Raw genomic sequence first — 12181 nt, forward strand, 5'->3', positions numbered from 1 at the left:
AAATTTCGGAAATTGTAAAATTTATATCATCAGTCAATATAATTTTATAGACAATCCATTCCCGAGAGAGTTTCCAGTGGAGCCGTTGTTCGACGATGAACATTTAGACCCACGAGCATGGAACGGCGTAGTACATAATGTCCACCCAGCACCATTAGAACCACACTCAGTGCAAGTGGAACTTTTGATTTTTGGAGACGTTGGAGAAAAATTAGGAGAGACCCCCCCCCCCACCCACCTTATGAAAGATGGTGGGTGGGGGTGTATTCCAAGATTTATGCCAGGGGTGTTATATTGGAATGTTTCGGGGGCTATACTGGAAAATATTCAAAGAAACTTCCAGTTTTCTGACATTTCTGCATTTTCGGACTTTCGGATATTCTGAATATTTGAATATATGGAAATCTTCCCTTTTTTTAAATATTTTTTCCTATATTTTTGATTTTGCTGTATTTCTAGAAAATCCAGAAACCATAAATTCGAAAACAAATAATTTAATTTTCAAAAAAATTCTAAAATTCAAAACTTTTTAATTACAATTTTGAAAATTTCGAAATCTTATCGAGCCATCTGACATTTGATAAACGATAGCGGATGAAATTGTGCTGAAGGATCATAAGTTTTCAGCAAGAAAAGGTTTTTTATTTTGAAAATTTTCGAAAATAACATTTTTTTTTTCAATTTTTTACCTAAAAATCGTTCCAGGCTCCCATGTGACAGTTTTTGCAGTTTTTTTCTTGTTATATTCTGTTTTTAATCGATGTTCGACATAAAATACCAGTATAATGGTATCCACGTATTTTTCGCTGCCTTGTCCGCAGTTGCGCGTCGCGCTGTTTGCGGACCTGGTCGTTGATAACTTTAGCGGTTTTTCGAATTTCGCACGCGAATATTCTAGTTTTGAAGAATTCGAGCTGTTTTTTTTTCAAATTGCGACCTAAATAAGATATTTTCCACCTCAAATTGTTCACTTCGCTAGCCTCATTTTCAAAAAAATCCGTTTTCGGATGCTCGAAAAATCGAATTTTTACGAAATTTCCATTTTTTCGCTTCAAATTTTGAATTTTCAGAATTTCTCTTATTAATATACGAATCCAAAAAAATCTTTAAAAAAATTTTTTCAGAGAAAATTCTCAAAAATTGAGTAATTCAATTGCAAGCGGCTCATCGTCATCGTCCCCAAACGCCTCCTCGACGTCTTCAAACGACGAAGATGCTATGAAAGAAAGTGAGTGTCGGTTCTAGAACGGTTCAGTCAATTTTGAGAAAACGACTTGAAATGGATGGAAATTAGCTAGAAATAGTATTAAAAATACGGAAAACCAGCCCGAAAACACAGAAAATCGGCAAAAAATTGTCGAAAAATAGCCCGAAACGCTGTACAATGAGCCGATATTTGACAAAATTCGTACGAAATCGGTAATTCAAAATAGCTGTAAAATTAGTGAAAGAAAAGCTCTGAATGACCTGAACAATCGTTAAAAACTGTCATGTTTGAATTTGGCGCCGAAAAATTGCCTAAAAATTAGTGTAATATTGAACAAATTTGACGATTTGATCTCTCACTGAAAAAACTGGAAATTCGACTGAAGCGACGAAGAAAGCTAATTAATTGAATTATTGCTTGATTATCCCCCCCCCCCCCAAATCAACGATGGGGGGGGTATAATGGAATTTTCCCAATATAGAATTCTAAAATTCATAATTTTAAAAATCCAAAATTTCTAAAATTGTATAATTTAAGAAAGATCGCGATCACGAATACGCTCATCGAGCCCGGAGGATAACGGTCGACTACTCGTCGATGAACTCGAAATGCAAAGAAGTAAGTTGTAAAACACGCATATCATCAGTCAATATAATTTTATAGACAATCCATTGCCGAGAGAGTTTCCAGTGGAGCCGTTGTTCGGCGATGAACATTTAGACCCGCGAGCATGGAACGGCGTAGTACCTAATGTCCACCCAGCACCAGAAGAACCACACTCACTGCAACTGGAATCTTTGATTTTTGGAGACGTTTGAGAAAAATTAGGAGAGCTGGCGGAGACCCTATCGTGTGTTCTAAAATTCTGAAAACTAAATTAACTGAGAAATCATAGTTTTATAATCATAGTTTGGAATTTTTGAATTTTTGGAATTTTGGAATTTTTGAATTTTTGGAATTTTCAAAATTTTTGGAATTTTCAATTTTTTGAAATTTTCGAATTTTTGGAATTTCCGAATTTTTGAATTCCTTGAATCTTTGAATTTCTTAAAAATTGAAAATCTAATTAACGTGGATTTTTTTTAACGAAAATTGAATTTTCCACGTGGAACAATTCAAAAATAGTGAATTTAAAAAATTCTAAAATTTGAAATTTTGAAATATCTGTAATTCTTAATTCTAAAATTCTGAAATTCAAATATTCCAAAATTCTAAGATTTTAAATGAGCTACGATTTCTCAATTAATCATAAAAATTCTAAAATCCAATTTTCCAAAATTCAAAAATAATGAAATTTAAAAATTCTAAAATTTGATGTCAAAAATGCTACGGTCTTTAAGAGAAGAAGGGGGCTGAAATTTCGGAAATTCTAAAATTTATATCATCAGTCAATATAATTTTATAGACAATCCATTGCCGAGAGAGTTTCCAGTGGAGCCGTTGTTCGGCGATGAACATTTAGACCCACGAGCATGGAACGGCGTAGTACCTAATGTCCACCCAGCACCAGAAGAACCACACTCACTGCAACTGGAACCTTTGATTTTTGGAGACGTTGGAGAAAAATTAGGAGAGCTGGCGGAGACCGTAACCTGTCCAATATGTACAAACATATTGACATCTCCAGTTACAACTTCGTGCAGACACACAGTGTGCAACCAATGCTTGGCTTCTCACGCTGCCTATCAGCTAGCAGTTGGAGTCAACAATACCTGTCCGTGTTGTAGGACCTCGATCCTGAACAACTCTGTCAATCCATCACCAAAAACAGAAGCATTAATCAATGCAATATTGGTGGTGGGACACATACTTAGACACTGAACGAGTCAACCTGTTCATTTGCTTTCAATCCAACTCGTCTAAATATCGAAACCTGAACTTTTAAAAACAACTCTGCTAAAGTCTTTTACTGCTCCGATGGATCGTCAAATGATGAGACGTCGCCAAGTGCGCCGACCCCGACGCCAAGTCCGCCAAGCCAGAAGTTGTTCCCGCTCCTACTCCCCAGTTCCGGATGTCATGGCAGATCACGGATTGAACAGAAGACGTAAGTCGTAATACACAAATTTTAAAATTTCTGAATTTCTAAAAGAATTTGAAACTCTAAATTTCTAAAATTATGAAAATCTCAAATTATAAAACCTCGAAGTTCTAAAATTCTGAAAACTAAATTAACTGAGAAATCATAGTTTTCTAATTATAGTTTGGAATTTTCAAAATTTTTGGAATTTTCAATTTTTTGGAATTTTCGAATTTTTTGGAATTTCTGAATTTTTGAATTTCTTGAATTTTTGAATTTCTTAAAAATTGAATATCTAATTAACGTTTTTTTTGAACGAAAATTGAATTTGGCTGAATTCAAATATAGCCTCCACCCCAATTCAAGTATAGCCCCCAAAATGAACCATAGTAGAGCCCCCCACCTCCAACAATCTAGACACTTGCAGCAGTTCAAAATAAGCCCCCACCCCCCACTTTTGCGTAGTTTGTGGTGTGTGAAGGGTACCGTAACCGTCATGATGCAAATTTTGAGCTTTTTTTAAAAATTTTTCTTTGATTTTTTCGGAATGTGTGTCACCATTTTTCCTTGTTTCTTGGGAACTTTTTCCGAACAATACTTTTCAGCTATCTTAACAATACTTTAGCTATAACAATACTTTTCAGCTATTTCAGCTATTTTCAGCTATCTTTTCAGCTAACAATACTTTTCAGCTATCTTATCAGAACTTCCAAAACCAAAACATTCTAAAACTCAGGCTTAGGCTAAAAAATGGTGGGGACCTATTTTTGAATTGGTGGGGGTCTAAAATTGAATGGGTGGGGGGCTATTTTTGAATTGGTGGGGGGGTCATATTTGAATAAAGTGGGGGGCTCAGATAAGGTTCTATTTTTGAGGGGCTATTTTTGAATGGTTGAGTGCCTTTAAATGAAGAAGGCAGGGAGGGGTGGGGGCCATATTTTAGGAATACCAGGTTATTCAAGAATAGGCCCCCACTTTGTACTGGTGGGGGGGGGGGGGGGGGTCATACTTTAATCAACCAATTCAACTTCAGCCCCCCACACCTCAGTAGAGCCCCCACCCATTTTTGTACTGGTGGGGGGCTCTACTATAGTTGTTTATAAGGTGGGGGGGGGTCATATTGAGGTGGGGGCTATATTTGAATTATAAATTGCCCGCGGTATGTCCTAGGTATCAAGTTCCTGTGACAAAATAGAAGAAAAGCAACAAGAAATGTAACAAAATCGGTTTATTATGAACAAGTTAGAAAGAAACAACAAATAAAAAGCTTAGAATTCAAACAAACTCACTTAAAATCCTTAAAAGAGTCTCTCAAAAACTACGAGCCAAATCCAAGCTCGCAATCACTCAAAAACTAAATTCAAACTGTGCGCGCGCCGAGCGGGATAGCGGAGTGTCGTTGCGTGGGTAGAGGGAACCTAGGTGTCAAATTGTTATGATCTCATTAATTGTTATGACCAACTGATTTGATCTACTATTAAATGCCGTTGTTCGGATTTCAAAAAAAAGTAATTTTGTTTAAAATCTGATTTGTTAAACTAGAATTTCGTTTCTATATTTGTATTGTATTAGTGCAAAAAATGGCTAGCGATTGCGCTCTATTGAACAATGTACATTTGAACCCGTTTCAGGTCAATTGGTTGAAGAAAAAGGTTTCCTCATTTTATATTTTAATAAATTTTTTTGTAAAATCGAATTCGTGGCGGGACCCTTTTGATCTACTCTAGACGAAAATCAAAATCCATTTTGAAATTTTATTGATCTTTCGATACAATTTGATCTCTTTTTTTCTGTAGATTTTTTTGAATTTGCACTAGTCTCAATTTAACAGTTTGACCAATTAAAAAAATACAAGAAATACGAGAATATATGAAATACAGTAATCCTCTTATTTCAGATGCAGCGACGTTGGTCCATACCCCCCTTGCTAACAGCCAACGGATTCTGGATGGAAGTTGCCAGCTCTCATTCTTCTGAAAGTTCGTCGAATATCAGATTGGATAAGGCCAAGAGTCAGTTTAACCGCTATCGGCTTGTTTTGAGAGCCAGACAGATTAGAAAACGGTCGAAATGGGCGCTCCGCATAACCAAGCCAAAATCAAACAAAACAAAAAACATTTCCCAGGAACACGACGACTTCTTCGCCTCCGTTTCACACATCGTCCAGACTCAGAATATCTCCTCTGCTTACACCTGCAACATCATTCTCCGTACTCGCGCCACCATCTGGATCATCTCGGCCGCTGCGCTAGCCGACAGCCCATCAGCTGTCCGTTAGGCCAAAATGCTCTGCGAGGAAATCACCAGGAAAAGACTTGATACGGTAGGCCGGCTACAACACTCCGAAACCCCGGATGCGCGGAAGCTCAAAATTTGGCTTAAAAATACAGGATTTTTTTCTACCGGGCTTGGCGGGACGACCCGGAAATTTAAGTATGCTTGTACCCATTTCATCCACACACCCTCCATTTTAGATCCATTATGATTATCCTACCCCAAGACATGTGATATCGTAAATAAGTTGACCCTTAATTGACCGGCACCTAATTAAGCCGATCCTTAATAGCACCTGACTTTTTTCGGAGTCACCGGTGGGTATCGAACCAATGGGTTTCCACCTGCCGGACACCTTAACCGGGTACGCCAACTGTGCAACTCAGACTAGGGGATCACTTGTCGTTTATACAGCGAGGGGGACGACGAACTGTCGAAATTACTCCGCTAAAAAGTTTAGCTCTGAGGTGCGAAAGGTAGCTATTGGTCTCAGTAGCCTCGCCCCGATAAAACTGGTGGAACCGTAAGAGACACTTGGGATACTGGTCCCAATGCGGCTTTTCGGCGTCTCTTTCTACCTAATGTCAACGACACCCGTAAAAAACAAAGTCTTGGGAAAAAAGTGTTGGTGCGAACACTCACAACAAGTGAACAAGTCTCAACAGTTCTACTAGTATGCGAACAGATACACAGAGTCCCTGAAGAAAATCGAACAGGCAAAAAAAAAGGGAGCAAAAAAAACCTGTGTCGGCGACTGCTATGTATGCGATGTCTGCCGTTTCAACTTCCGCTAAAAAGTTCAGTAGAAGCCTCAGTACAAAAGTTTGAGGTCTCATAACTTTTTTCTCCCTGGAGCAAATGTCACCAAACTTTGTACACATATACTAGGTCAAAATCTGAACAGCTTTTACAAGGAACTTTTTTTTGTATCTCGCACCTCCGGGCTGACCTACTTCGTTAAAAGTTAGTTTTGGATCTAGGTCAAAATCCAGTCAGGAAACATGCCCTCAAAATTTCAGCATAGATTCGCCTTATGGTCTTCTATCGAGTGAACATAGTCACTATATGGGAACGGGCCATTTTTTAGGTCATATATAACATAGGCACTTAGGCGAAATTTTCAAAAAAATCCCAGAGCTCTAAAATTGGTATCATTCAATTTAGGATGCTTGTGTTAGTATGGGAAAAAATATTAGATTTCGAAAAAAATCGATTTGACACCTGATATTCGCATTATAGTGAACTTCTGACACAGCTTGTGAAAAAACCAAAAAAATCCCAGAGCTCTAAAATTGGTATCATTCGACGCAGAATTATTAGTATAGTATGGGAAAAATATTAGATTTGGAAAAAAATCGATTTGACACCTGATATTCGCATTATAGTGCACTTCTGACACAGCTTGTGAAAAAACCAAAAAAATCCCAGAGCTCTAAAATTGGTATCATTCGACGCAGAATTTTTAGTTTAGTATGGGAAAAATATTAGATTTGGAAAAAAATCGATTTGACACCTGATATTCGCATTATAGTGCACTTCTGACACAGCTTGTGAAAAAACCAAAATCGCTCAAAATCTATTTGTGTGTGTGTGTGTATGTGTGTGTGTGTGTGAGGCAGAATTTTTAAAAACTTTTATTACTTATAAAAAAGAAAAGAATCAATACCAAAAATAAATAGAAGAAGAAATAAATACCAAAAAATCAGTTACAACAAGCGAGGGAACGTGGGAAGACTATTCTTCATGTAGATCACACCGTAGAGAGCGTACGCTCCGTACTCGTCGCCGTAGAGTGTGTGGAATCGAGTTCGAGGAACGACGAGGACGTCGTCCTCCGGCGATGATACAATGAGAGCTTAAAAATAACGATTAATCAAGAGCGTGTAATTGTGAAACTCACCGATAGGTGCGTAGCTCTCTCCTCCATCCGGAAAACTGAAGAGATAGTCTGAGGCTGTCGTGAGGTGCGTATCGCTCTCCGGAGTGTCGTTGAGAACAAAAACGACGTCGGCTGGCTCGAATGTGATAGTTCGGTTGCCCGGACTACCACATGTGCATGTATAGGCCGACTGCCTGTCATTGAAACACTTCAATGATTGGCTGATCGCTTTGCCCGCTTCGAAAGGCACTTGGATTGCAGCCATCATCAATCTCGTCGTCGCATCGAAACTGTGCTCGCAGTCGAGACTGGAGCACACATCCGTGGAAACAAGTCCAATCTCGGTGCGAGACACAAACGAGGGGGGGGAGCATCTATAAAGAGTGTTTTCAGATAGACCAAATAGTAACAATTCGTGCTCTTTAACGGTCCTCTAATTCGTTCCCTCATGTTTTTAAAAAACATCAGTTTTAAAAGCAGGTATTGGTAGAGGACATGAGTTTAGCATGGTTTCACTATTCGTGCACTCAACATGTCCTCTACCAAACCCCTCTTTCTATTAAAGAGTGTTTTCAGATGGAAAAAAACTAACTTGGATGATTTGGTGATGAATGTTCACCAGCTGATCATGCCGATCCGGCACCGTTTCAACGAAATGGCGGGTGAGTTCATCGACAGCGGAACCAACGAGAAGTGTGAATACCTCCAAGAGCACATTCACATACACTTGGAGGGGGAGCATAATAGTTAATAGAATAGAGACTTGTGTGACTCAATGAATAGTGATTCAATGAGCACTTCGGGACTCTTCTGAATTTGATGATGTGGAATTTTTTCTGAAACTTCCAGAAGTTTTGCATACGTGGCAGGCGTTCATTGGTCTTGCAATTTTTGCAGTTTTTGAAAACTTCCAGAAGAAGTGACACGTGGCAAAATTACTACAGGAGAAAGACTTAGAAAATTTTATTATACAAAAATGCATCTCACAAAACGGCGGTTTCTTCTGCTGCTCCTCTTCTCGACTATTGTCACCGGACCAGGGGAAGCCACTAGGACTAAGTGAGTACAGGGAAAAAAAGAGGGGGTTGGTAGAGGACATCTTGAGAGCACGAATAGTGTAACCATGCTAAACTCATGTCCTCTACCAATACCTGTTTTTTTTTCTCCATTGATGGTTTGTTAGTTAACATGAGGAAAAAAGAGGGGGTTGGTAGAGGACCTGTTGAGAGCACGACTAGCGGTGTACGAGAGCTTGACCGACGAGAAGCGGGATCTTCGACGCGAGATGTTCAAGGACGTCGAGCTCCTGATCATCGACGAGATCTCGATGGTATCCGCCGAATTGATGGCCAAGATATCGAATCGGCTGAAAGAAATCATGGGCTCTCGCGAAGACTTCGGCGGTCTCAACGTCGTCGTCTTCGGCGATCTCATGCAACTGCCGCCAGTGAGAGCAAGACCGGTGTTTGAAGGTATGTGCTCGTGTTTAGCTCGCCCCGTTCAAGCACATTATAGGTCTGACACCTGTTATCGCTCGACGAGTCTTCGGAGGTTTCGGATGTGGAGTGAACTTGTGGCGTCTGTTCCAGTTCTTCGAACTGACAGTCAACGTGCGCCAGCAAAACGACAAAGACTACGCCGATCTACTCGGTAGTTGGGCTAAGTAATCCGTTAAATTCATAAGCAATGCTTTAGGTCGTATGAGAATGGGCGAGATGACCGACGCCGACGAAGTCGTCCTCCGAACACGGCTGATTGATCCAACCGGCGCCCCGGCGGATCTCCTATTTGCTGCTCAGTACCATCTCAATATGATGGCGGAGGACCCCCTCATCATGACTTTGCTGCCAAGGGTATCTGACGTCTTGACGTTCAACAATCATGTCATTGAGAGGATGGGAGAGGAAAGCTTCTCCATTGACGCCGACGATACACAAGTTCAAAGGAAGAGATCGTCGAAGCCATGGCAGCTCAAACGTAAATTAAGGGGTTCGGCCTTAAGTATATTTAGCATGTTTAGGGTACTCCATCATCGTTACAACAGAGACAGCGACTGCAAAGGACAACAAGGAAGTGCCGACTGTCGCCGCTGGCCTTCGCTCCAACCTCACTCTCTGCATCAACTCTCGCGTCATGCTGAGAAGGACGATTGACAGAGTTAACGGACTCGTCAATGGACTGACAGGAGTGCTCGTCGAGGTCAAGATGATGGACGGAGAAATCTACCAGCTGGGAATCCGGTGAGCTATGCTGATTCTCTCGCACACACGGTTTAGCATTTAGATTCGACCGTACTCCAGGCCAAATTCATTGGGTGCCGAAGACGAGCGCGATGTACGAGCTATCGAGCGGAGAAGTACGATGCCGTCGCCAGTTCCCTGTTGAAGCGGCGTTCGGCGTTACGTGCCACAAAGCTCAAGGATTGACGCTGGCCAACGTTATAATGTCTACCGAGTAAGTACCATTTGGAACAACAAAACAAAATTAGTTTCATTAAGGTCGATGTTCGCCAACGCTCAATTCTACGTCTCGGCTAGCCGCGTCACAGCACTCTCGGGACTACATCTGATCAACTTGGACATGGCCAAAGCGACGGTCGACGAGAAGGCCAAAGAAGAGTACCGTCGCCTGAGAGCTCTGAATTAAGTATTCATGTTTTTTCCTTTTAATAAATTATTGTTGCTTGAAACATCTTTTGCCTATAGTTATATGGTCGAAGACCATTGTAAAAGAAGCGGAATCCGCTAAAAAGTTTAGCTCTGAGGTGCGAAAGGTAGCTATTGGTCTCAGTAGCCTCGCCCCGATAAAACTGGTGGAACCGTAAGAGACACTTGGGATACTGGTCCCAATGCGGCTTTTCGGCGTCTCTTTCTACCTAATGTCAACGACACCCGTAAAACACAAAGTCTTGGGAAAAAAGTGTTGGTGCGAACACTCACAACAAGTGAACAAGTCTCAACAGTTCTACTAGTATGCGAACAGATACACAGAGTCCCTGAAGAAAATCGAACGGGCAAAAAAAAGGGAGCAAAAAAAAACTCACCAAGGATAAGCTCAACAGCAGCACAAGGCAAGGTTTTTATCGCAAAGAGTCTCGCAATACATCGCCAGCGAACGCGACATACAGCAAGACTCTACTCTACTAATGAAAGACATTTAAAGAGGACGCTAATCTCGATAAACATCTATCAATTAGAGAGCAAAATATGAAAGGAACGAGACATTTGGCTACCTTAAGAGAGTCACAGTTACTTCACCTTACTCGAATTACTACGATTTAACTTCACTCAATAAGAGAGAAAAAGATCAAGAGATCAACGGAACGAGGCATTTGGCTACCTTAAGAGAGTCATAGCTACTCTACCTTACTCGAATTGCTACGATTTAACTTCACTCAATAAGAGAGCAACAGGTCAAAAGATCGAAAATTAGATCGCTTCGACAAGCCGAAAAGCCGCATTGGGACCAGTATCCCAAGTGTCTCTTACGGTTCCACCAGTTTTATCGGGGCGAGGCTACTGAGACCAATAGCTACCTTTCGCACCTCAGAGCTAAACTTTTTAGCGGAATAAATAAGTTGACCTTTAATTGACCGGCACCTAATTAAGCCGATCCTTAATAGCACCTGACTTTTTTCGGAGTCACCGGTGGGTATCGAACCAATGGGTTTCCACCTGCCGGACACCTTAACCGGGTACGCCAACTGTGCAACTCAGACTAGGGGATCACTTGTCGTTTATACAGCGAGGGGGACGACGAACTGTCGAAATTACTCTGCGCTCTAGCTCTCTGCGTCTCTATTTATTGCTTGCGGGAGGAGGCGAACCCGGGCGCCGGTGGGGTGTTCGTTTGCCGACCACCGTTTGCCGCTAACCAAAAAGCCAAGTGTGTGCACGGGAGAGGAGGGTGACATGTTGCTTATTTATCATTATCTATCGAGGCGCGAGGGTCAAAATTACAGTACCCTGCGAAATCATCATTTATAGACGCACAAAACAAAACTGTCGTTCGAGTGTCGAAAAGAAAAGAAAAATTTGCGATTTTGATTCCCCTTCAAAAAAATTAATAAAGAAACAAAATTTGATGAACGGGGTGCAAAAAAACGTCGTATAGTCTCAACAGATAGCCTCACAGAAGCGCACGGAACCCTACACCCGAAAACCTACAAAACCTACAGAAAAACCTACGAAAAAATCAGTCACGGTTTTTGGACTTATGCAAAAAAAAAAGGAAAAAAAGGGAAACAAAAAACTCAATCAAAGGATAGTCTCAACAGATCGCAGTATAAGAGGACTGCTCTACTGAATACAACACCTTGACCAAGAGACCAAGTCGTATGCAAGTGATTTAGCGCCCCGACATTGAACCAGAGTGATCTGGCGTTGGCAAGCTTCGCAGAGTTCACTACGAAGCCAAGGCCATACATAGGGCATAAGCTCTCGTGTTGCCACGAGATAGAGATGCCTCCCGACACCGGGAAGCAAGAAATTTTCGCCTTGACAAGGCGAGATTCTAACTTAGAGGCGTTCAGTTATAATCTCTCAAATGGTAGCTTCAGACCATTGATCTGTCGATCAAGTCTATGAACCAAATGTTTGAACCCGCTGTTCCTCTCGTACTAAGCAGGATTACTTTCGCAATAACAAGTCAACAGTAGGGTAAAACTAACCTGTCTCACGACGGTCTAAACCCAGCTCACGTTCCCTATTAGTGGGTGAACAATCCAACGCTTGGCGAATTCTGCTTTCGCATGATAGGAAGAGCCGACATCGAAGGATCAAAAAAGCACGTCGCTATGGAC

The 12181-nt window shown here is 41.0% G+C and overlaps 1 protein-coding gene across 1 annotated transcript, besides 10 other annotated features; it reads right to left on the reverse strand.

Annotated features, from left to right (window-relative positions):
- Nucleotides 1–7207: 7207 nt before the first annotated feature.
- On the reverse strand, nt 7208–7645 carry CBG25165 (the record flags this gene model as incomplete). Its single annotated transcript, XM_045242985.1, has 2 exons — nt 7208–7356; nt 7402–7645. 2 exons carry the CDS (start codon nt 7643–7645, stop codon nt 7208–7210), a joined length of 393 nt encoding a protein of 130 aa, XP_045099229.1.
- A 1020-nt stretch (nt 7646–8665) lies between these two features.
- Nucleotides 8666–8852: a sequence feature (Protein overlapping with rRNA (CBG_11900, CAP30967.2) was converted to a misc_feature.).
- A 43-nt stretch (nt 8853–8895) lies between these two features.
- Nucleotides 8896–9030: a sequence feature (Protein overlapping with rRNA (CBG_11900, CAP30967.2) was converted to a misc_feature.).
- Nucleotides 9031–9075: 45 nt separating this feature from the next.
- Nucleotides 9076–9357: a sequence feature (Protein overlapping with rRNA (CBG_11900, CAP30967.2) was converted to a misc_feature.).
- Nucleotides 9358–9400: 43 nt separating this feature from the next.
- Nucleotides 9401–9620: a sequence feature (Protein overlapping with rRNA (CBG_11900, CAP30967.2) was converted to a misc_feature.).
- A 43-nt stretch (nt 9621–9663) lies between these two features.
- Nucleotides 9664–9834: a sequence feature (Protein overlapping with rRNA (CBG_11900, CAP30967.2) was converted to a misc_feature.).
- A 44-nt stretch (nt 9835–9878) lies between these two features.
- Nucleotides 9879–10014: a sequence feature (Protein overlapping with rRNA (CBG_11900, CAP30967.2) was converted to a misc_feature.).
- Nucleotides 10015–11502: 1488 nt separating this feature from the next.
- Nucleotides 11503–11659: a sequence feature (Protein overlapping with rRNA (CBG_11900, CAP30967.2) was converted to a misc_feature.).
- Nucleotides 11633–11875: a sequence feature (Protein overlapping with rRNA (CBG_11901, CAP30968.1) was converted to a misc_feature.).
- Nucleotides 11670–11718: a sequence feature (Protein overlapping with rRNA (CBG_11900, CAP30967.2) was converted to a misc_feature.).
- Nucleotides 11732–11966: a sequence feature (Protein overlapping with rRNA (CBG_11900, CAP30967.2) was converted to a misc_feature.).
- The last annotated feature ends 215 nt before the right edge of the window (nt 11967–12181 follow it).

Source organism: Caenorhabditis briggsae (genome assembly GCF_000004555.2).
Source record: "Caenorhabditis briggsae complete genome, chrI, whole genome shotgun sequence".
Classification (NCBI taxonomy): domain Eukaryota; kingdom Metazoa; phylum Nematoda; class Chromadorea; order Rhabditida; family Rhabditidae; genus Caenorhabditis; species Caenorhabditis briggsae.